At 36.1% G+C, this 25,493-nt stretch overlaps 1 protein-coding gene across 3 annotated transcripts in view; it reads right to left on the bottom strand.

The window, feature by feature from the left end:
• ArgRS-m (arginyl-tRNA synthetase, mitochondrial) overlaps positions 1–25,493 on the bottom strand; it is a 91,466-nt gene that overhangs the window by 20,227 nt on the left and 45,746 nt on the right. For 2 of the 3 annotated variants that reach the window (XM_089106155.1, XM_089106154.1), the window contains exon 5: positions 1,115–1,272. In XM_089106155.1, coding sequence (XP_088962281.1) covers positions 1,115–1,272 — 158 coding nt within the window. Of the gene's footprint in view, positions 1–1,114; positions 1,273–4,241; positions 4,401–25,493 lie in introns of those variants that run through there. The other variant, XM_089106156.1, reaches the window with a different exon arrangement.

Below are 25,493 nucleotides of genomic sequence, written 5' to 3'. Positions count from 1 at the left end.
GTCCACTGGACTTGTATGCAGAACAGGGGACTGAATTTGCTTGGACTCACAGGCGAACAAGTGATTTTTGAATTGGTGATTTTCAGTTAGGGTATAATTTTGCTTAAAATAGTCATGGCATGAGTATCCGTAGGAGAGAAAGCCGTCAAAGGAAAAACACTGTCAAGGAATCTGTGATCGGAACTTTGATGATAGGAAAAATCGTTGAGGGAACAGTCATTTCCAGAGTAGTGATGGCAGTAGTGATGGCATAAGTACTAGAAGCAGTCAAAGTGGGAGCAGTAACAGTAGAGTCATGCTTAGAACAGTCATTGCATGAGCGGTCGTGATAAGAATAACCTCCGAAGAAACATAATATCACGAGTAGTCGAACTCAGAATTGTGGTGGTAGAAGCAATCGTTAAGGGAATAGTAAAGGTAGGGGTATTTATGGTATGGGTAGTGCTGTATGCACTGATTAGCTACTAGTTTAGAAGTTAACATATTAATCTTTGTACTAAAACTTGTCTATGAAGTTTTTTTGCCAATCGGATTTCGCATATTAACCTTAAAACTTGTCTATAAAGTTTTTCGCCAAGTGTTAACATATTAACCTTTGTACTAAAACTTGCCTATGAAGTTTTTTTTTCAATCGGATTTCGCCAAGAGTTAACATATTAACCTTAAAACTTGTCAATAAAGTTTTTCGCCAAGTGTTAGCATATTAACCTTTGTACTAAAACTTGTCTATGAAGTTTTTATTTTAAACAGGCTGATTTGGCATCATTGGCCCAAGGATACAAGTATTACACTGTCTCTGGAGGCATATTGTTCATAGCTCTCGACAAGTCTGAATAAATTTGATTCTGATCAAATCCCAGTTACAATTAAATCTCCATTGAACACTGAAATTTCCAGTTACGTTTCATTTTTTAAATTCAGTCATTACTATTAGAAGTTCAATTATGAACCTGTAAGATCATTTCTCTTTAAGCAATTAGTTAAAAGTACAAGCTTACTTAGTCTGATTGAATGTCCAACTTTTCCCCTTGCTCTTAAATTGGATTCCTTCTTCTAAAAAAAGAAAATTTAATTCCCTGTCAAGAAAGCCAAGAGACTAAAATGGAAAGCTTACCTTAAAAGATGTCTCACTAGATTAATTGCTTCTTCTTCTGTAAGGCAGCTAACGTTGATTGCACTTGATGGAGGAATGCTGGTGATACCGCAGTTCTTCTTTAAGCTGCATAAGCGACTATGGTTATATTGGAGCTTAACACCGGTGTCGCCTTGACTCTGTAATATAGAAGGAAAAACTCTGGTGAAATTCAAAACTTCAGATATAAATAAGATAATACACAGCTCTGAGTTTCAGAATTTCTGAAGTTCTAACTTCAGTCTTAGTTCTAACTTTATTGACATTAATAATTATTTAACAGATGGATAATGGGTAATAATAAATTTATCAGATTTAAATAATGCCATGAATTTTAATTCTATTAGTTATGTTAATATGTGGAAGCCATATTAATATTAATAATAGTTAATTAATATTAATAATTATTTAACAGATGGGTAATGAGTAATAATAAATTGAACAGATTTATACAATGCCATGAATATTAATTCAATAATTATGTTAATATGTGGAAACCATACTAATATTAATAAATAACAATAATTGATTAACACTGAATACTAACAATTAATATTAATAATTAACATTAACTTCATTAATATTAATAATTATTTAACAGATGATTTAAGCAATGTCATGAATATTAATTCAATAATGTTAACATGTGGAAGCCAACACTGGGATCTACTTTATGATCGTTTTTTGAATTTATAGAAGCATAAATGATCATGCACTTTACCTTGTGTACCCGTATGAGTGTAAATATAAACCGTCTTTGTTGCACGCATCAGAAGGAAAAACAAACTATGAACAACTAGTTATTTGTCTCAATGCTACAAATTAAAATTCCCTGAGTGGGAAAAAAGACTTATATTTTACAAAAGTTTTTACGAATAAATTTTGTCTGAAGGCAGGGTTGCCGCTTAGTGAAAAAAAATCACTATATTAAAAATCACTATTATTAGTCATTTTCTTCAATAATCTAGTGATTTATGTGCTGATTTAGTCTTTTTTTTCTGTTTTTGTTTAGGCAATATAAAAAACACTAGGATAATCATAAATCACTAGGGCTACAACCTTGTCATTTCGACAAGGGTTGCCATTTCGAAAGATAGGCCAAATCACTAATTTAAAAAAAAAAATCAAAATCGCTGGATGAAAGAAATATCTAAAAATGCCAGCATAATGAAGTCTGTTCTCCATTTGAATTTCTTCGTTAAAACTATCAAATTAATTTCAAATTTTTAAAAGGTTTTACTTTAAAAAGCTTCAATTTTTTTGGAGAAAATTCAAGTGCAACTTCTCTGAATCCAAAAAGTGCACTGAAGACTGGAGTTTTCATAAATACTCAAAGTAGGTAGTGCATGTGTTCTTCTTCAAAAATCACCAGACAGCGCTTCAGAAAAATCAAACAGTTTGTGGTAACAAACTGTAAGTTAGGAGCGACTCAGCTCAACAGTAACGGAAACTCTAAAAAACGGGATTTTGATACCAATAGATACATAAAAAGAATGAGATTTTAATACTGATTTCAAATATATAAGTTTCATCAAGTTTAGTCCTACCCTTTCAAAAGTTACGCGCCTGGAACCCTACTGTAGAGGTTTCAAGCTCCTATCTGTAAAAATATGGATTTGTGTATTTTTTGCCAGAAGAAAGATCACGGATGCGTGTTTATTTGTTTTTTTTCTCAAGGGTGATCGTATTAATCCAGAGGTCCTAGAATAACGTGAGAGGGCTCACTCGAACAAAAACTAAAAGCTCTAGTGCCCTTTTTAAGTGACCAAAAAAATAAAGGGCAACTAGGCCCCCTCCCACGCTCATTTTTTTCCCAAAGTCACCCGATCAAAATTTTGAGATAGCCGTTTTGTTCAGCATGGTCAAAAATATCATAAATATGTCTTTTAGGATGACTTAATCTCCCAAAGTCCCTGGGGGGTGGGACTTTACCCCATATTTACATATAGTCTTGGTTATTGGGAAGTATACAGACGTTTTCAAGGGGGATTTTTTCTGGTAGGGGGGGTTGTGTGAGAGGATCGTCCCATGGGGGAAGGGACATTGCTATGAAGGGGGCGCCGGATTTCCCAGCATTATTTAAAAAAACGATCAGAAATTAAATAAAAAATAAACAAGTTTTTCAACTGAAAGTAAGGAGCAACATCAAAACTTAAAACGAACAGAAATTATTCTGCATATGAAAAGGGCTGTCCCCTCCTCAACGCCTCGCTCTTTACGTTAAGGTTTGACTATTTCTGACAACTCAATTTTTAAAACAATAAAAAACTCTCGTGCACAGTGCGCGGCTATGAGGAGGAGACAGCCCCTCTCAAATACGGAAAAATTTCTGTTCGTATTATGTTTTAATGTCGCTCCTTACTATCAGTTAAAAAAAAATTGTTTTATTTATTTAATACATTAAAGAACTAGTAACAAACCTTTAAGTGTGGCGATCATGCCACATGCTCGGATATTAGAAGACAATAACTGCTTTCATGGGCACCAGTAGATTTTTTCAGAAGAGGACAAACTAGCAGAACGTTTTTAAATGCGGGACGGAGAATAAATTTGAAAAAATGGTTATTTTTCTAAAACAGTACCAGCCATTTCTCTGAATTTTGCCCTTTTTTGCTCTTTTCAATTTTGCTTTTTTGTTGTTTATTTTTGGTCTTTCAAAAGGTGAGAAGCGGGAGAGGGGTGAATACCCACTTTGGTCCTCTTTTCATGGGGACTCTAATTATCACTTTGTAAGCAAACAACGAAACAAACAGACTAACGATAAAGGGACCAGTTTTTCCACAAGTTGCAAAAACAGGAAACATTTATTTATATCAAAAAGAATATTTATATTGTGCGGCAAAAGTGTATTTTCAAATTCAAAGCAGGGGTGGGGGAAACCCACTGTTTTCTCTTTTTTTGAAAAAGAAAGAAAATGCAAGTACCAAAAAAGCCATTTTAACGATATTTCAATGAAAATACCAGAAAAATATTTTTAAACTCTAGGGAAGGGTAAATGTTCCCCCTGTTCCCCCAATTGACGCCACCGATCAAAAACACCTGGAGACCCCTCGCTAGGTTAATCTTAGAGTCAAAGACAAAGCAGCCATAACAATGTTCCTTCACTGAAACGTTGTTGACAGCCAAGCGAAGCATTAAATGTCAATTGCTGTGGTTTTATTTTTTCAGCTTTGATGTCAAACAGAAGTTAACCGAATGTTCACCTCCGTGAAGACACGTTTTTCAGTATAGTGACCTTAAATTAAGCTACGAAAGCGAAGCTCCAATCCTATTAAAGCTTAGATTTACTGACAAACAACAAATTTTAGAAAAAAAAACAAGTTCAAGTTCCATTTATTTCCATAAAATAACAATAACAGCAACAAAATCCCGAAGGGTTCTGCAGTCCGTATTTAGGAAACAACTCAGAAAGAATAACTAGTGTTCAAACTGGGCATATCCGTACCCAACATCTCAAAATTATAAATATACAAGTAAAATAAATCAACTAACCGACAGTCCCCACGAAACAAGCGACCCTCCTATCACCCAAAAATAAAAAATAATTTAAAATTTTTTACGTCATCGAGGATACAATACCAACAAAACAACAACCCAAAAAAAACACAAAACATTAAAAATGATTTAATAATTTCCCTTACTAAAAAACTTTTCATCTGTCTCTTAAAGCAACCAAGTGTTCGTGACTGCCGGATCTTGGCAGGAACCAAGTTCCAAGCGCGTCCCACAGTCCCGCACTGACCGAAACCTGAACGGACCCAGGGATGAGCCGGAATCATCACGCCCTTCCAATTTCCAATTGTATAAAAATTGACTTCCCTTACTAGTTTAAGTCGTCCAGAAAAACGACGTGGGAGATCTCCGTGGAAGAATCGATATGCCAACGAAGATAGAGTGATAACATAAATATCTTCAATCGATGTCAACAGGAGTGTGTGTAGTCGACTAGAGAACCCTTGCCGCTTTCTCACGAAGATGGTGAACAGGAGCAAGTACAGAAGGAAAAGTAGACATCCACTCGGACAAACAGTAACATATATAAGGGTAAAAAAGGCAGAAATATAAAAGACGGAGAATAGGAAAAGGAAAAAACGCTTTAATTTTCGAATGATTCCAAGTCCGTGGGAAATTTTCACTCTTATTACCTGAACATGCAACTTAAACGACAGATAAAAAGAATTCACAGGAATTGCATAAATCGGTCCGGGAGCGACTTATTGAGACTCTTGGTGTACGAAGCTTAGTAATTGTGGGACAGCTCCCACTTGTGCGAGAAAAAATAAGAAGGTACGACTTTTTTACATTTAAAGCTAGTTGATTTAAGTCAAACCAATTGAGTATCTTCTCAGTCATTGCTTGAAGCTTTAGAATAAGGGATGATTCATCCGGAGCCGTAACACCTAGAGTGGTGTCATCTGCAAATGCTACCGATTCTTCTCGACTATCAGATGTGAACGCCGACTTAGTTTGAGAGTAAAATTTGATCCACAGCAAACATTGGTAATTGGGGTGTTAAAAAGTCGGTAGAGGTCGTTTACATAGATGAGGAAGAGGGTTGGCATATAAATAGAACCCTGGGGTACTCCGTATTCAATTGAAACTTGTTTGTCTGTATCTTCTGTGGCAATAGATCTGTCAGTTGTTTTAGAAAAAAAAAACAGAAGAGACAAGCTAATCACAATTTGGGAAGATTATACCACATATATACAAAGATCTTTCTTTTTTTCAAATTTTTTGTTAATTAGCCAGCTTTCCTTTTTCTATTAATTAGGTTTTTTGCTAAAAATATCATTTTACATCTACAGCTTGCGATCTCGAAAAAGGAGAAGACACAAAGATGTCATTGCATAACCATAGTTACTGCCCGAGTATTTTTACTCAAATACTCTTTCTAAACAATGGCTTTCTCGTGATTTTACTCCAGATATTTTCCTTCAACAAGGATACATTTTACAGCACTTTCCAACAAGAACAAAAACAATTCCTTCATCAACTTCTAAGAGACGCTTAGAAAAGAAATTAGGAAATACTCGGGAGAGAAGATGAATTTAGGGCTTCAAAGTTAAAAGGTTTCTCTTTTAAAATATATAACTATTTTGGATTTTTTTTTCTACCAGAATTATAAAGTGAAAACATCTAAGAGGGGTCTTTTACTAGCATACACAAAGATTAATACGCACACAAATATTATCTAAAATATATGTGTGTGTTTTTCTGTATTTGTGTGTGAGGGATAGGATTTTCCCCAAAAACCGTATGCAGTCAATTGTAGGAGAGCTGAGATCATAAAGTTATATTTAAGAAATTAATTGAATGACCATTTGGATATGAAATGATTATATGTCAAATGCATAGGTTTACAGTCTGATTCAGACAAGAAGCTAGTATTCATCTTGGGGTCTACCGAACTTGATCGCAGGGACTGGAACTGCCAGGTTTTGATACCTTTGATACCCTGATTTTGATACCTTAAGAACAGGATTACAATTGGCTGAATCCTAATGCTAAAAACGATATCCATTTTTCAAATATTGACTCGTAGCCCTTTTTTGCTCTTGGAGAAGAGAATTCTCGTGTAAAACTCTTAGCCTAGTGCTTCAGAACAGTGAGGCATTTGTATAAGAAATAAAACCAAGATCAAAGCCCCCTTCCGCTTTTCAGCCCGAAGTAAATGCCACACAAATTGGTTACGAAATGAATCGTCGAACTGAGGATGAGGATAAATTTTGCACACAGTGTCTGGGGATTATTTCCATTCCAAAACAAAGCGAACATCACACTGAAAAAAAAAGAAATAGTAGCTTTCTAACAAAAGACGTAGTTCACATTATTTTGCTTAGTAGCTGATGGGCGTGTCCAGTTCAACTCATTCGTGAAGTCTTCTGCCTCTCATTAAACCATGCGGACTATGAAACGACAGAAATGCATGTTAAAAACAATAGAATACAGAATATTCCTTGTTTTAGTATTAAAAGTTAAGCTATTTACATCAGAGGCAACGCTATAGCGTTTCCTTTAGTAAAAGCCACACGGCTCCAATGTTTTATTATTATTTTTTTTCCCCAGAGGCACTTCATTTGGAAGGGGTCGTAGCATAAACTTCAAAGGGGGCTCATTCGATTAGAATCGAGAGTTCTAGTGCCCTTTTTAGATTCAAAAGTGATCAGACGGCAACTAGCCGCCCCCCCCCCCGCACGCCCTTTTTTCCCAAATGAAATCCGATGAGATTTTTGAGATAGCCCTTTTTTTAAAATAGTTCAATGATCACATAACACTCCAATGTTGACACAACCGCCAAGGGCCTGGGTGCAGGTGTTGCAAGTTATTCCCTGGGGGCATATATGGTTCTTATGGAAGGGATGCTCGTATAAACTTCAGAGAGGCCTCATTTGATTGGAAATTGAACATTCTAGTTTAATTTTTAAGAGTTAAAAGATATTGTAGGGTACGCAGCCCCCCCCCCTCACACCCTTTTTTCTCAAATGCATCCGATAAAAATTTTGAGAAAGCTATTTCGTTAAAAATAGTTCAAAATTCATATAACAAAAACTACGGCGTCGACAAAACGCCCCAAGGCCCTGGGGAGGGCGTTGTAAGTCATGCCCTGGGGGCATATATGGTTCTTACGGAAGGGATGCTCGTATAAACAGAAATTAATTCCTATTATAGCTAAAACTCAAAAAGACCAGAAATTACTGTTGAAGAATAAACGAAACCCCAAACAAGTAGAAATTAAAATTAGCTATCTTACAAACATAAAGATAACAGGTGCAAACATAAATGACTGAATATATCTTATGTACCTTCAATTTTTTTTTTATTATTTTCTCCCAAAGGTGCTTTTATGCAAGGGGTAGTGTTATAAACTTCGGAGGGGCTCATTAAATTGGAAATGGTAATTTCTAGTACCCTTTTCAAGAGTCAAATGTAATTCAAGGGCACCAACTCCCCCCCCCTTTCACGCCCCCTTTTCCCCAAATGCAGCCAATCAAAATTTTGAGATGGCCATTACGTCAAAAATAGCCAAAACGTGAAGTAATTAAAGCAAGTATGCCTCGGGGCCTGACAAAACCTCCCACTGCCCCCAGGGCAAGGGTTGTGAGTTATGCATGCTGTACATTGTTTATATGTAAGGTTTTTATCGGAGAGGTAATCGTATAGACTTTGGAGAAAGCTTATTCGATTTAAATCGTAAGTTCTAGCTCCATTTTTAAAAGTAAAGAATAATCGGACAGTAGGCAACCCCCGCACGCCATTTTTTCTAAATGATTATGATTAAAATTTGGAGTTAGCCATTTTGTTCAAGATAGTCCAAATGTCAAACACCTACGGTTCCAGGTTTGAATCCCCCAGGCACTGGGGAAAAGGGCTGTACGTTATACTAGCGGATACTTGTTAACATATAAAGCTTCAAAACTCCTATGCCTTCCAAAGGCCAGAACATAATTTGCACTTCACTGAAAAAATATAAATGTTTTTCCTTTGTAACTTTAATAAATCAAATAATATTAACATTCTGATTACTAAATATCAGATATATGTATATTAAACTGACAATTCACATTCATTTGTATTTTTTCAGGCAAGTGCAAATTATGTTCTGGCCTTGGGAAGGCATAGGGGTTTTGAGCCCAGCTCATGTTAATTTCTGCTCATTTTGAGTTTCACAAGGTTATCTACTGTAATTTCTGTTAGTTTTGGGTTTCATTTATTTATCGATTCTGATTTGTGGTAGTTTCACGCTTGGTAGATTAGTTTATTTTATTTTTGTTCATTTTGATTAAATGGAGTTCTGTACTTTTCTTTGAAAGGCTTATTTTGTGGAAAAAGTTTTTTTTAATTAATTTCTGTTCGTTTTATATTGAAATAGTCTTTTCAAGAAAAAAGAAAATAATTCTTTAAATCTTTTCGTTTTTTTAAGACTTGATAGTTTGGCCTGCTATTTGTATGCTGGAGAAAAATTTTCCGCAATTTTTAATAACATACACCCTTTTAAAAATCTGGACACAAATAGTAGTGTTTAATTTAGTTTCATACGTCCTCTAGTTGACCTGAAATAGAAAACGTGATACCATTCGCAAAAAAGATCTGTTTACTTTCTTTGATAGCTTGAATACACTTACGCTATTTTGATTTAGTTAAATGTTAAGAGCAGAAGTAGCCCCGAAGGTTAAAAAATAATACTCTCAGTCGTTCTTGAGATACTGCTGAGATGCCTTATTGGGAATTAGGATTAACACAGTGTATTTTGATTCAATCTTAAGGCAACATTTAGTTTTTAAACATAATGGGCAAATGGGATGGTGGGCGTGGTAGGGGGAGTAGTTACCCTCCAGTCACTTTCGACTATTAAAAAGGGCATCAGCCCTTTTTAACTTCAATCGAATGAGCCGTTTTCGAAGTTCCTAAGACAACTCCTTCGATACGAAGTGCCCTTGTCAAAGCGAAAAAAAGAAAAAAATAATAATACATTGTACCCACATAGATTTTTATTTTAAAAATGTCAAGCCTTCCAATCACTTTGGACTATTAAAAAGGACACTAGCCCATTCAATTTCCAGTCGAATGAGTCCTTTTTGAGTTTCTACGACAACACTTTCTATAAATACCTCATATGCCCCCAGGGCATAAATTACAACTCTTGCACTGAGGGCTGTGAGGAGGTTGTCATCCTCAAAGACCTAATTTCTAGAACTTTAAGCTACGTTAAACAAAACGACTATCTCAAAATTTTGACTGGATGTGTTTGGGGAAATGGTGGGCCTGAGAGTGGCGTTAGTTGCTCTAAAATCACTTTCAACTATTAAAAAGGCACTAGCCCTTTCAATTTCCAATAGAATGAGCCCTTTTGATGCTTCTACTACGAAGCTTTCAATAAAAACCTTGTAAGCCCCCAGGGCATAACTTACAATCCTTGCACTGAGAGCTGGTGGGAGGGGGGGGGTTGTCATCCTCAAAGACATAATTTCCGGATCTTTCAACTGCGTTGAGCAAAATGGCTATCCCAAAATTTTGATTGGATGTGTTTGGGGAAAAGGTGCGCGTAACAGAGGGGTTGGTTGCCCTAAAATCACTTTCGACTATTAAAAAGGGCACTAGCCCTTTGAATTTCTAACCGAATGAGCCCTTTTTCAAGTTTCTACGACCAAACTTTCAATAAAAACCTTATATACCCCCAAGGCATAAAACAACCCTTACCCTGAAGGCCTTGGCGGGAGTGTCTTCCTCTTAGACATAATTTGCGGATCTTTTACCTCCTTTGACAGAGTGGCTCTCAAAACTCTGATTGGATGTGTTTTGTAGAAAGATGGATAGGAGAGGGGGGTTAGTTCCCCTCCAATCACTCGACTATTAGATAGGGCACTAGCCATTTCAATATCCAATAAAATGAACCCTTTTTGAAGTTTCAACGACAACGCTTTCTATGAAAAAAAAACTTATATACCCACAGGGTATAACTTACAACCCTTGCCCTGAGGGCTGTGGGGGAGTGGCCTCAAAAACATAATTTCTATCTGGAAATCAAATACGCTGAACAAAAATGGCAATCTCAAAATTTTAATTGGATATGTTTGGGGAAATAGTGGGCGTAGGTGGAGTATTGGTGACCTTTCAGTCGCTTTCGAGTATTAAAAAGGGCACTAGCCATTCCAATTTCCAATAGAATGAGCCTTTTTCGAAGCTTCTATGACAATTTCTTTGATACGAAGTGTCCCTGTCTAAGACCAAGAAACAAAAATAAATAATACATTGTGCTCACATCGTTCTTTACTTAGGCAGCGCTATTGCCTATGATTTCTGTTCGTTTCGGGTTTCATTTATATTTCAGTAGCAAAATATTTTTTTCGTTTTAAGCTTGATTTGCATATTCATTTTAAGCATTACTCGCTTTAAGATTTATTTATTCATTTATATTATTACTTGCTGTATGTTTTTTTTTTTTTTGTGCTGTGATTGTTTATTTAATTTCTGTTCGTTTTGGGTCTCATATATACTTCAGTAGCAAGATAATTTTTTCGTTTTCAGCTTGATTTGCATATTCAATTTAAGCATTACTCGCTTTAAGATTTATTTATTCATTTATATTACTACTTGCTGCATGTTTTTTTGCTATGATTGTTTATTTAATTTCTATTCGTTTAGGGTTTTAATTACTCTTTAATAGTAATTTCTGGTCGTTTTGGGTTTGAATTTTAACAGGTATTTATATCTGCTGATCTTAAGTTTAAAATGACCTTTACTCTTCGTTGAAAAACTTCTTCTACGGAAAGTTTTTTTTTAATTAATCTCAAAAGCATAAACACTTTATAAATTATTAAGCATCGAAATACCAATCACGGACAGTCAACTTCTCAAACATCATTAGCAATTCACTAACAATGTACAGTTTTGTATTTTTCACTTAAATCGGCCAAGTCGATGACTAGAGTGAGGCTTTTCTTCTAAAAGACTCACGGCAAAAGTATTTACAATGATGCCACTAGTCTTGCAAGAGCTGTATAAAACATCGAAATGAAAAATGGATCGAGGGGAAGAAAAGACGAATTGAAATTGAAATAAACCTAATATATTTAAAATTGCTATTTCCCAAGTAGGGATAGCTTTGTGCCACGGTTTGTTGATTAAATCACAAGGGGCTCTGCCCTTGGGGTCCCAATACACTCGTTTTGTTGTGCTTTTTTGGCCTTTGGCTTGCTTTGACTGTTATTGTGTTTGGTGCAAATTTCCCCAGATTCCTGCATATTGCAACTATCAAATTGCTTGAGAGTGCTTATCAACCCCTTTTTTACCCTGCTTTAAAACCTAGTGCTGTGCCTGCTTATGATTTATTTTGCTTGCTTAATTTATTATTAAGTGAGGGCTCCCCCCTCTGCTTGTAGCCTATTTGTTTTATTTATTTGAGAATTAACTTCTTTGTGTGATTTGATTTTGTTGTTTTACCTGATTATTTTTAACCCATTGTTTTTTTTTTATTTGTGATGACTGACAGGACAGTTAGTAGTCCTGTCACCCCTGACCCAAACAACTCTAGAGTTAGGATTTTGGCTTTAGGTGTTGAAGGTTAAAATGAGACCAGTAGTTTGTTGACATTAGGTAGTAGAACAGTTATTGCCAAAAAAATTTTGAACACCTCCAAAATCCTGAGTGCAGCGGCCATTATGGTTCAATGCTAGAAAGACTTGGACCAGATGGCTCCATTATAATTATAACTGCAAACCAATCAGCAGCTACTGCGATACTTTCAATTTCAGATATAGCAGTAAATGGCTGTAAAGTAAATTTTGTGCTTAGTCCTAGTTCCAACCCTGCTTTAATCAGAAATAGAAAACGCATCGTGTTTATCTCATCTGGGGAGGTCACCCATCTGGATGATTTTGTCAAAGAGGTCAAGGTTGACAATAGAATAGAACAAGTGACATTGGCCTTTAAACACCCAAGCCCATCAGTTATCCCCCTGGTTTGCACCTTCAATTAGGATGGTCAGTTCCATCTGAAAGTCTCTGTTTGGGGTGCAAGGTATACAGTTAAGCAGTTTATCCCCCAGGCAATACAGTGCTTAAATTGCCAAGGTTTTGCCCATATGACTTCAAATTGCCGCAGAGGGAGAAGATGCCTAGTATGTAGTGGACAACACCCATAATGAATGTCACCAACCCAAAAGAGTAAAGCAAGATCAGGTACTGAAGTGCCCTAATTGCAGTGGTAACCATGCTGCTAACGCTAGGGAACGTCCAGTATTCATGGAGAAGAAAGTCAATTGTACCTTATTCCTTCGCCAATAATGTCCCCATGATGACTGCTGCTAAGGTCCTGAAGAAGGGACTTCCAACACAAAAAAACATTCCCTATGGCCCATAAAGGCTCCTTCACTCCTTTGACACCTAACCACCATCCAGTTGAAAACCTGAACAAGAAGTATATGACCATGTTTGAAGGTGTTGCAAGGCAGATCTCTTATCTGACCCAGATTATAGCGTCACTTTGCAAACTAGTATCAAAGGTACTGCCAGCTGGGCTTGCAAATGCAGCCCTTGGCCTCCCCAATATTGCTGAAAACCTAAACAGAGTTGAATCAAGCCCTACAACCAGTAACGACCCTCCACAAACCAGCAGCCCTGGCATAGTTGAAAAAAAAGCGCAAAGGAATGGAGACTATACCTAGCCCAGAAAGTAGCAGTAATAGGCTACAGAGCCAGATTAGCCCCCTCACACACTAATGACTAGCTCCCTTTCAGTGTTCCAATTAAGTATCCGAGGATTCAACCAAGCCAAAAGAAAAGAACTCCAAACTATTTTAGTCAGGCATGCTCCTGATATTTTTCTACTTCAAAAGACTTTCTTAAAACAGGAGAATACTGTCCACAATTTCGAAGGGTACAATATTGCCCATTGGGACAGAGCCCACAAAACAGGTGGTGGCCTAATGTCACTTGTGAAAAATGACCTAGCTTTTAGAAAACAAGACCCCAGTTCACAAGGGGAAATGGAGGTTGGTACAATTGATATAAAAATAATTGACATGCTCCTGATATTTTTCTAATTCAAGAGACTTTCTTAAAACAGGAAAATACTGTCCACAATTTCAAAGGGTACAATATTGCCCATTGGGACAGAGTCCACACAACAGGCTGTCACTTGTGAAAAATGACCTAGTTTTTAGAATACATGACCCCAGTCCACAAGGGGAAATGGAGGTTGGTATATTTGACATAAAACTACTTGGAGGTGATAAGTGGATTAAGTATTGCTAATTGTTATGCTCCAAGGACAAATAAATTCTCCCTGAAACAATTCAAACTTATTGTGAACGTACGTGGCCCTGTGAACTATCACCAGAAGATTCAATTCCAACCTCTCTAACCAATTACATCCTGAAACCCAAAAATAAGTTGCCCCTTGTCACCCCCAAAGACCTAAATAGACGGCTGAACCCACAGACAGGCAAGTACTCAACCATTGTCCTTACTTTCAAATCAACATATATTGTAAATAGTGCAGAAATCCAGAAACCCTGTTACTTTCACTCTGACCACAAGGATCTATCATTGGCACTAGAGATTAACCCAGTAAGGTCAGGGTACCAACCAGTGAGATTCTGGAAATTCCAAGACAAACTCTGGAGATCCTGGAAACACAACTTAGACCAAAAGGCTTCAGAAATTAAGACAAATGTCAGTGGAATCATTAATTAATAAGATTACTTCAGCTATCATAGCTTCTTCAGAAAGAATATTTGGTTGCAAACGACTTCATCCCAAAAGACAAAATTCTACTCCTGGGTGGAACAGTAAATGCCAGAAAGCCTATCTAGAGAAGAAAAAGCAAAAAATAATTTCTTTACATACCCCTCAATTGAGAATAAAACAATTTTCAAGCAAAAGACAGCAGAATTCAAAAAGACACTAAAGAGTGAGACACAAGATGGATGGAGAAGGCTCATTGAAGACAAATTTGGCCACAACACTCCTATTCGAGAGCTATGGAGAAATTTCCAGGTTTTTTTTTAGGTAAAAATAGAAGAAAACCCATCCCTGCAGAAATACAGATAGGAAGGACTACAGAATCTTCAACCAATGAGAAACTTAATCTCTTCTTAGAAAAGTTTCTGAATGTAAATACATCATTACAGTACACACACCATCAACACAGTCTCAAAAATGTTACTGTTCCTTTTTTCCATTTCAGCTTTCAGGAAGTTAAAGACACCATTTCAAAACTCCAGCCTGGTGCAACTGGCCCTGATGGAATTCCCAATTTGAAGTTGAAAAGCTTGCCAGATACATTTGTTGAGCTACTGACAGAGCTATTCAACAGATCTGTCATAGTCATCAATACCGTCTGAGTCGAATAAGGCAACAGTGATCCCACTTCTCAAGGCAGGAAAAGACCCTAAGCTGGTTGATTCATACCGCCCCTTATCACTCACCTCTTGGGTCGCAAAACTAAATGAGAGGGTAACAAAACAAAGAATTTTAACCCCATTATCAGAACAGCTTGGATTTCTCCCTGGAAGGAGCACCACAGATGCCCTAGTTAGACTAGATCATCTGATAAAAAAAAGCTTCAAAAAAGAAAAAGCTGTTCCACTAATATTTTTAGACATGGAATCAGCATTTGATAGAGTTGATGTGGGGCAACTAATCAGAAAGCTATCTGTACTGGGTTTACCAGCCCTACTCGTAAATTGGATCCACCAGTTCCTGAAGGGTACGGAAGTTCCGGCCTCCTTGGGGGGCTCCTGCTTGGAGTTTAAGAAAAAAGCTTATGACATTGGACTCCCTCAAGGAGTCCACTTTTCTAAGTCCACCAAGTCCAAGTTCTAAGTCCACTTCTCTTCTCAGTTTATTGTCATGATATAAGCCTGGAAAATATCCGTGGAGCTGCGCTTTTTCTGTATGCTGATGATATTGCTGTTGCATTTGTGGGGAAAGACCCTTTATGCTTACAGTCAGCCTCCCGAAAAGCTGTAGATATGCTATCAATTTGGGAAAAAAGTAATAATATGGTTTTATCAAGCCATAAGTCAGTTAGTGTGTTTTTCCACAAAATGCATAACTGGCAGCTTTCAAACCGCTGGTGATACGGAATGGACAAGGGATTGGAGTTGCAGAACAAGCACGCTTGCTGGTATTGTATTTGACCTAAAAATGATATGGAAACCCCATCTGGATGAGCTGATTGGCAGTCTCCGACAAATAAAAAAATTCATTAATGCTCTCTGCCTTGGAAGAAGAGGAGCCCCCCACAGCCTTTGCGTCAACTATTACAAGTCAGTGGCGATGTCCAAGATAGACTATGGATCATTTACATATGGATCTGCTAAGAAATGTCTCCTGAATAAATTTGACACTACCCTCCATGCAATCTCACGAAGAGCCCTTGGTCGCCTAAAATCAACTCCTATTGCAGCTATGTGCTGTGAAGTGGGGATTCATTCTCTTCACTCCAGAAGAAAATTTCTCCTTGCGAGATATTTTACAAAGAAGATGAGACTCAAGAACCACATTATCTACAAAAGAATCATTAGCCACCACAACTCCCAATGGCCGCTGTAAACCACCAGAGATGCCCTCTTTCCAAAGATTCCTTTGTCTTCCTGGCATGGAAGATTTGATGGAGAATGGCAGGCTGACTGTTAATTTGGATGATGGTTCTCCTAGCGCCTCCAAAGGAATTGGGGAATTTATTATTCCTAAGATCAGCATTTGGAAAAAGGAGGTCCTTTCCCAAGCCCTGATGAAAATCATATTCCTGGGAAAGTTAGCAGAATATCAGGACTACACCCATGTTTACATAGATGGCTCAAAGAAAGAAACAAAATGCAGCTGTGCAGTAGTTATACCTTTCGTACCGTTTACCCCCCCAGCCCGACAATTTTCTCCGCAGAGCTTATGGCAATTTAGTTTTCTCTTCAAGCCATATCAAGCCAAAAAGAGATCAAATACCAGAAGTACATTGTCTTCACTGATTCACTGTCAGCTCTGGATTACCTTTCACACTAGCAACACCAAGAAAGAAATGTTGTCATTGAGATTGAAAATCTGGCTACACAACTTGCAAGAAAGGGTACATCGTTCTATTTATATGGGTTCCAGCACACTCTGGTATATCGGACCAGGCTGCAAAACAAGCCTCCCAATTGGGTCTGATAACTCAAACCCTTATTACTGCTCCTGCATTCCTGTCTTTAATCAGTTTAAAATTTTGGAGGACGAAGAGGCTTGGCTCCATTCTTTCTATACCCAGCTCCTGTATCTCTATGATTATAAGTAGCCATCAAAAGAAATGTACCTCACATCTCATATCCTTTCAAATTGTCTCTTTCGTCTTAGATGTGGCCATGCAAAAACAAAATCAACATTTGTCCATTGGAAAATGGCCCCATCCTTCAACTTTGACATATGTGGAGTGTATGAGACATACGTCACATCATCTTCAACTGTAGAAAATATGAAAAAGGGAGGGAAGTACTAAGGAATTGCTGTGAGAAGGCATTTAAGGCATTCACAATGCGTTCTGTTCTGGGAGATCACACGTCTCCTCCTTGTGCTAGACGACTAAACACTAACCTTTTAGGTAGACTTGTCAAGACTACTGGTTTGGTTCATTCCTTATATGATTTTTTTTTTCTTTTATTTTATTATCCCTATAATAGTTGATTTTATTGTTATCACATTTGCTATTGTATTTGTTTTATTATCTTTATCTTATTATTTTAGATTTTTATATTTGGAAGTATGTGACAGGTATAATGTAAATTTGTATCATTTATTTTAATTGTGTTGTACGTGCACTTTATTTGATGTATGGCAAGGCACAGCAGCATTATTATGATTCCCGTTTCTCAACGCAGGCAGTTGCTCCAGGTAAATAACCCCCTACAATATCAAGATAAGTGATACATGATCTGGTTCAGTGAATATTGACTGATTTGACACCCAAGCAAGCTAGTGATTACAGAAGGCAGAGAATAATCGAGTGATACAAACGCATATGACCTATTCGTCGAACGCGTCAAACTCCAAACAACAACAACAACACAACATCGAAATGTTTTGTGGAAGAAAAAGATCAACTTACTTCCAGTTATTTACCTTACTTTATTTATTCAATTATTTATTTTAGTTTATTTTGCTTTTTAGCCAAATAATTTATTAATTACAAACATTATTTAAAGTTATCATCTAATAGATCACGAATAATCTTTAAATAAATAGTTTAACAATTTAAAGAAGTATGGATATCTAAAAAACAGTCAACTTCTCAAATATCATTAGCACTTCATTGACATTGTACAATATTGTATTTTTCACTGGAGATCGACCAAGTCGATAATTGGAGTGAGGCTTTTCTTCTACAAGATTCACGGCAAAAGTAATTACAATGATGACAGTAGTCTTGTAAGAACATTATATAAACGGTCGGAACGTGTCTTGGAAGAAACAAAATAAAAAATTTGACCAAAGCACGTGGTCTGGGACCGGTGAAAAACACAAGAAAAGAGAAAAATAAAGCGAATATCTCACCTATAGCAAACAAGGTCTATAGCGTTTCTAGGACTATAATGAAAGAAAGGTTAAGAGGGCTAGGTCACGTCTTGCAGATGAATGATGATAGATAACCAAAATGGTTATTTTTGACTAATTTGGCTATTTTCGAGTAACCAAAATGGCAATTTTGGCTAATGTGGCTATTTTCGGATAGCCAAAATGGCTAATTTGGCTAATTTGGCCATTAGGGAATAAAATTTTTAGGAGGGATTAAGGAGTAAGTATTGTTCAGATTGTGGCGAAAGAGGAGCGTTTACAGATGCGATGGCCCAAGGCCGATGCTGTAATGAGTTACAGCAACAGACAGGAGCTTCAATGAAAATTATACTGTTACTAGTTTTGTAAGAACTGTATAAAACGTATCTTGGAAGAAGCAGAAGAAAAAAAATCAAAATTTATTCAAAAAATGTTTATTTCCAGTAATTTTTCTTACTTTATTTATTAAATTGCTTGTTTTAGTTTAGTTTATTACATTAGTTTACTAAATAATTTAGTAACTATCTATATTAGTAACTATCTAGTAAGTTGCAATGAGTTGCAGCATTTTTTTGAAAATAAATGTGAAAAGAAACAATAAGAAACCTATAAAAGGGAAAGAAAACGGTTCAAAAACAAGAAGAGAGGATAAACCAGAAGATAAGGAAGAAATGGGCTAGAAACAAAAGACTAGTGTCAGTCAACGGGTTAACTGAGCCACTAACAGTGGCTGGGCAGCATCGCGGTCGCTATTTTTCTATGCTTGATAGGACAAACAGCCTCCATTCTGCTATGTGTTTGTAGAAATATTTGAATCTATTCTTTGTAGTATAGTCTTCTTTGTGAGTGTGTTCCTCTTTCTTTTCTTTTTTTTCTTTTTCTTTTGTCTTTTCATCTACTCCATGTTGAACCCTTGTGTGTTTTTTGGGCAATAAAGATATTAATTGATTGATTTCTCGATTACCAACTCAAAGAGTACCAAGGTAATAATTTATCAAGTTTTGACTGCCTCTACAGAATTGCAGAATCGGCAGATTGAATTATCATAGGTATTGTGTCCCTACACAAAGAGTTTGATTCTGGCTTCAACCTCTCCTATTGAATATTTTGTCTCTAATATAGATTAATGCTTTTATATTAGGACCGCTTCTAAGATTTTTCATACTGAAAGTTTGTACGCCTAGTAGGTTTTACTTAGTTACTATTGGATATTTGTCTGGTTTTATTCCACGAACTTCAACTAATCAAATGGTTTAAAAGTTTAAGCATATTTCAAGCTAATACCCGAATACCCGATCTGGACTTAATTTTTAATGGTTTTGGGTATAAATATTCCAAAGCCACGCTGACTATACATGACGTTTGATAAATAAGGACCTCCCTCAAGCCGTCCTCAGTGCTCAACACAGAAAAAAGTTGAAAAGTGAGTGTTCACAGTGAGTGAAGTCACACACAGAAAAGTGTGAAAAGTGAATGTTTCTGGTTTACTTAAAAAATTTAGTTTTTTTCTGTGTTGAGGACTGAAAATGCCTTGGTAGAGATCCTTGTCGAAATATCTGCTCTGTTTTTTTCGCTTTCGTTTTATTCAACTGGCTGAAAATCCATGTCTTAATTTTTTCTTAATTCTTTAATTTTAAAAAAATTAAAGTTTCTTTATTTTTTTATGTGTTATATCAAACAGTTTTAGGTATAAAAACTTTTCTTGTTACATTCAATCCAATCGATTTTATTATTAAACGAATTAGAAAATTATCTAAAATGCTAATGGTCTTCGAATTACATAAAAATTAAAATTGCCTCTTTAAAGTAATTTGGGGAAAATCCCTAAATTACGCAAAAATTAGGACAATAGAAGGAAAAGAATACACAAGGTAAAAATAAGACAAACTCATTCTAAAAACAGTACTAAACATTTACCTCTTCAACTTACTTTTGAAACATTACTTTGAAACATGGAGCAGAGATGCATCCAAAAAATCTGGTATTATATATCATACTTTTTCAAATCAATTATCGTTATGAAATTTTCTCGTTCTACCTTCGGAATTAAAGAACCTAGGTGATGACCTCCTCCTCTTTCCAGCTCAATATCTGAATGTGCCTAACTGGGAAGATGATACTGAAAACAATTAAAGTGAAACTAGGGCCTATTTTCTCTCACGAAAAATGTGCCATAAATGCTTAGACATTAACCGATATAGAATCCTATTTCCAACGAAATCTTATTGGTCAGCTGTAACATCACTTAGGGGCGAAAAAAGAGGACATCATTAAAAGAGCATTGTCTAATATCTTTCAATGCAGTCACTCGTAAGGTTACACTCGTTCATATCCGTCGCTCGCCGCGGCGATCTCAAAAGAAAGAAAATTCAAGGAAAATTCCCCCTCTCCCCCCCCAGAAAATTCTCCACAAAAAATCCCCCCTTCGTATTAATGATCCCTTTTCCCTCCAAAGGGCACTAGAGAAATTGACTCAATTACCCAACTACTTTCCTCCTAATTCAGCTAATGTATTAGTTAACAATACTTGGTCCGTTTGTTGCGTTTCCGTGAGTTAACAACAATTCGTTAGCTGACGGAAACGCAATTCTTAGCTAGCAATGATTGTTAAGCTGTGGGGTCACACTAACAACGGATTTTGTTTAATTTTTTTCAATGGTTCTAATTATAATGGCTATTTTCAAATTGTGATATAATGTCAATTTCTGGGCGCAATTGGCCCATGCCCGAAAAATGGCATGGAAGCTAAAACTACTGCACTTCAAATTCTCCAACTATTTTCCTCATAATTTCGCCAACATGTTAGTTAACAATACTTGGTGTGTTTTTAGCGTTTCTGTGAATTAACAATAATTGTTTTATCTAACGGAGACGCAATTCTTAGCTAGCAATTAAATAAAAAAACAATTTTTTGTAACTGAAAGTAAGGAGCGACATTAAAACTTAAAACGAACAGAAATTATTCCGTATATGAAAGCGGCTGCCCCCCCCCCTCAACGCCTCGCTCTTTACGCTTAAGTTTTTTATCGTTTTAAAAAATAAAGTTGTGAGACAGAGTCCAACTTCAGCGTAAACAGCGGGGCGTTGAGGAGGGGACAGCCCCTTTCATATACGGAACAATTTCTGTTCTTTTTAAGTTTTAATGTCGCTCCTTACTTTTAGTCAAAAAAACTTGTTTTTTTATGTAATTTCTGAATGTTTTTAAGTATGCAGCTTTGATTTTGGCTCACCGTAAATGAATAATTAGAATAAAATGCGCATATTAATTTTCCTTTTTTGGCTAAATGGATTTCTCGCATATTAATTCGCATATTAATTTTCCTTTTTTTGACTAAATGGCTTTCTCGAAATTTTGTTCTGACGTAGCTTACGAATTAACTTGCGTAACAAACTTTTATATTCGTATATTTTTATTACGTATATTAGGGAGTTCGCCCCTAAGTTAATGCCTCGCTCTTTACTCCAAAGTTCGAACTTTGTTCGATTCACGAACCCCTGAATCCTAAAGGCCGGTTAATTAGAACAGATACTCTTTTGAAAGTACTAAAAAACTTTAGCGTAAATCATTACCCCTCTATTTTTAGTACCCCTCTATCTCAGCGTCTTTGTGTTCCCATTTCTCTTTCATCCATAGTTGAAGCAATTAAGAAACTTAAATCAGATAATGTTGATAATGATGGTATATCTAGATTTCCCCTTTTAATAGATTGTTCCCTCCTTAATGAGCATCTACACTTACTTTTCCAGATCTTTATGTGTACTTCTAGTGTACCGGAGAGTTTTTTGCGTGGTACTGTTTCTTCAATTTTCAGGAGGGGAAATTCTCCTTTTATTTGCTCTTCTTACCGACCTATTACTGTCTCTTGCACTTTTAGTAAACTTCTTGAGCATGTATTACTACCTTTTGTGACTAATAATATGCTTGAGAGAGATAACCAGTATGTATTTAAGCCCGGGGTAGGTTGTCAGCATGCACATCGTGTATTATCTCCTTTGCTCCTTGAAAATTCTTCTAAGAGAAAGAGTCTATATCTTTGTGCTTTAGATCTATCAAAAGCTTTCGATAGTGTATGTCATAGTCAGCTTTTTTCTGCTCTTCATGGTTGCGGTGTTAATCTATCGGTTATTTTGCTTCTTCGTTACTGGTACTCTAATTCTTTTCTTCGGCTGAAATCGGCACCAGCTTCTATTATTAAAGTGAAAAGAGGTTTAAGGGAAGGTGGAGTTTTATCTCCGACCCTATTTAAATTATGTATTTCAGGATTTCTGGCAAAGATATCGGCTACCTATCTCTCCGGTTTTTCTGATGTTTCACACCTGGCTTACGCTGATGATCTGCTCCTTATAAGCCGTACTAAAACTGGTTTATCTAACATGGTTTCTTGTTTTACCACTTCTTTTTCAGACATAGGCCTTTCTCTTAATGTAGATAAATGTAAATTTTCTTTTAATAACATTTCTAGTACTTCCCTTCGCTGTAGTGGCTTTACTATCCCTCTCGTAGATTCTCTTCGATGGCTCGGTATTTCTATTACTAGAAGTATTCCGAGCTTGCGCCAGCGCACAGTCTCAGATATAAATATGAAAATTAAATTAGGATATGCTAAGATTGTTGCCAATAGATGTAAATATAATAAACTCCCGTTGGCCAAGCTCTACTCAACTTTTTGTGACCATTCAATTTTTTTTGCTTTTGGAATTTTTCTCCTTCTTAAGGAAAATGAGTTAAAAAGAATCCGGATTAATTATTTTAGATTTTGTAAATTTTTGTTGTTTCTTCTACCTTGGACCAAAAACCGGGTAATTATTAATAATTTCTTGTTCCTAATACTACTGAAAAACTGGAAGCACTACACAGAAAACTTTCAAATACCGCTTGTATCCGTTTTTCTCCGCACCATCACCTTATCAGGTTTTTTCAGTCGTAAGTTATTTTTGTTTTATTTTTTTAGTTGTTTTTCTCTGTTTGGTCACTCCCTATCTTTTAGTATTGTAAAGAGTGAGTAAAAATCAAATAATGATAATAATAATGACAGCGTGTGTCCATATTCCTCTATATTACTGCTTATTAGATTCTGCAAGTTGTGAGTTTTTTTTCTCTCTTCTTCTTTTCCCCCTCCTCTCATGTTATTTCTCTTTTGTTTTAGTTTCTTTTAAATTTTTATGTGTTACACTGTAACTGGTAATCTTTGATTTCTATATTGATTTGTGTTGCATTTTATGTGTTTTTCCTCGTGATACTCCACGTATTGTACCTCTGTACAGTGTGGGTTAGAAATAAATAATAATAATAATAATAATAATAATTTCTGCTCGTTTCAAGTTTTAATGTTGCTCCTTACTTTCAGTTGAAAAAAACTTTTTTTTTCTGAACGTTTTTAAATAATGCTGGGAAATCCGGCGCCCCCTTCATAGAAATGTCCCTTCCCGAAGGAAACATCCTCCATGGAAAGATTCTCCCCCATAACCCCTTCTCCGACCCCCCCCCCCCCCCCCGCTAGAAAAAAAATTCCTCCTGAAAACGCCTGTATACTTCCCAATAACCAATACTATATGTAACAAATGGGCAAAGTTTATAACTTGCAGCCCTCCGCCCGGGGAACTGTGGGGGATTAAGTCATCCTCAAAGACATATTAATTAGATTTTCGACTATGCTGAACAAATTGGCTATCCCAGAATTTTGATTGGGTAACTTCGGGAAAAAAATGAGCGTGGGAGGGGGCCAAGTTGCCCTCCAATTTTTTTGGTGACTTAAAAATTGCACTAGAACTTTTAATTTCAATCCGCATGAGCCCTCTCACGATATTCTAGGACTAGTGGGTTGATACAATTAACCCTGAAAAAAAAAAAATAAATAAACACGCATCCGTGATCTTTCTTCTGGCAAAATATACAAAATCCTACATTTTGAAAATCTACATCTTGAAACTTCGATAATAGGGCTCTCTGATATGCTGAATCTGATAGTGTGATTTTCATTAAAGTTCTATGACTTTAAAGGGTTGGTTCCCCCTTTTTTCGAAAATAAGGCAAATTTTCTCAGGCGCGTAACTTTGGATGGGTAAGACTAAACTTGATGAAACTTATATATTTGAAATCAGCATAAGAATCTGATTATTTTAATGTATCTATTGGTATAAAAATTACGTTTTTAGAGTTTCAGTTACTATTGAGCCGGGTCACGAACTGTTTGATTATTGTCGAGCTGTATAGGTTGAACTACCATCGGATTGTTTTTATATAATTCAACCCTCCTGATTAAAACTGCTACATTGGAGTTGTAATCTAATGCCAATATTTTGGGAGCTATTGACCCGGGCCCGGCATGGAAGCAAAAACAACTACTTTTCAAATTATTAAACTATTTTCCTCCGAACTCCGCTAACATATTAGTTAACAATATTTTGTTCGTTTGCTATGCTTGTATGAGTTAACAATACTTTTTTAGCTCACGGAAATGCAAATTTTATAAAACAATTGTTGCTAATAGGGTAGTAAAAGGGCGTAAGTGGCGCCGCTGCATGCAGGTGGTTGCATACTGATTATGCGATCTCGGACAATTGGACTAACAGCTTTGGAAAAAGAAAGACAGAATGTAACATTTCTAAATGAAAAGATGAATTGCACAGTGAAATCGTTCCAAGAATTGGAAAAAAATTGCCCAATTCCCACTTCAATCCTTAAAATACCCCCCCCCCCCCCCAAAAAAAAAAAACACGAATCCTACCCTAAAAATATGAACAATGCATCCTAAAAGATCATTTTGTCACTCCAGGCCACTCTTTAAAAAAATCTTAAGGGCTCATTTTTTCTTCTTGGGAGATTTTTGTTTTTGAAACATTTATGCAAAAGCTAAACTTTACCGTAAAGACTGGGGGTATTTTGGGTAGAAGCTCCCCGCAAATTTTTATTACACAGAATACGATATTAAGAATAAACAGAAATCAAATAAAAAAGTCTAATTAAAAAAAAAATTAAACTTACTTTTAAATAAATTAAACCTGTTTAAAATATGGGCTGTTCTTTTTTCAACATAGGATTTACAAATTTACAAAAGAAAATATGTAGGCTGTTTAAATATAAATATAGGCTGTTTTTTGTTAACAACAATAAAATGTCAACAGCACAAGTTAAAATCACATTTATGATCTGCAATTTTTTTTTTTAATGTAATGAAAAGTCCTCTATCTTTCGTTGCTATAGCAAAGCGACACTGCATATTTGTTTGCTAGCTATTTTTTCCACTTCTTTGTTTTTCAAATGTAATATATCAGTTAAAGTTGTAAACCGTTTTGTTTAAAGTTTTCGTTGCTGAGAGAAAGGTCTATTGTGG

This window comes from Artemia sp. Qi Xiang Cuo, chromosome 20 (assembly GCF_049724085.1).
Source record: "Artemia sp. Qi Xiang Cuo chromosome 20, ASM4972408v1, whole genome shotgun sequence".
NCBI classification, from domain to species: Eukaryota; Metazoa; Arthropoda; class Branchiopoda; order Anostraca; family Artemiidae; genus Artemia; species Artemia sp. Qi Xiang Cuo.
This window is presented reverse-complemented; position numbering and strand designations above follow the sequence as displayed.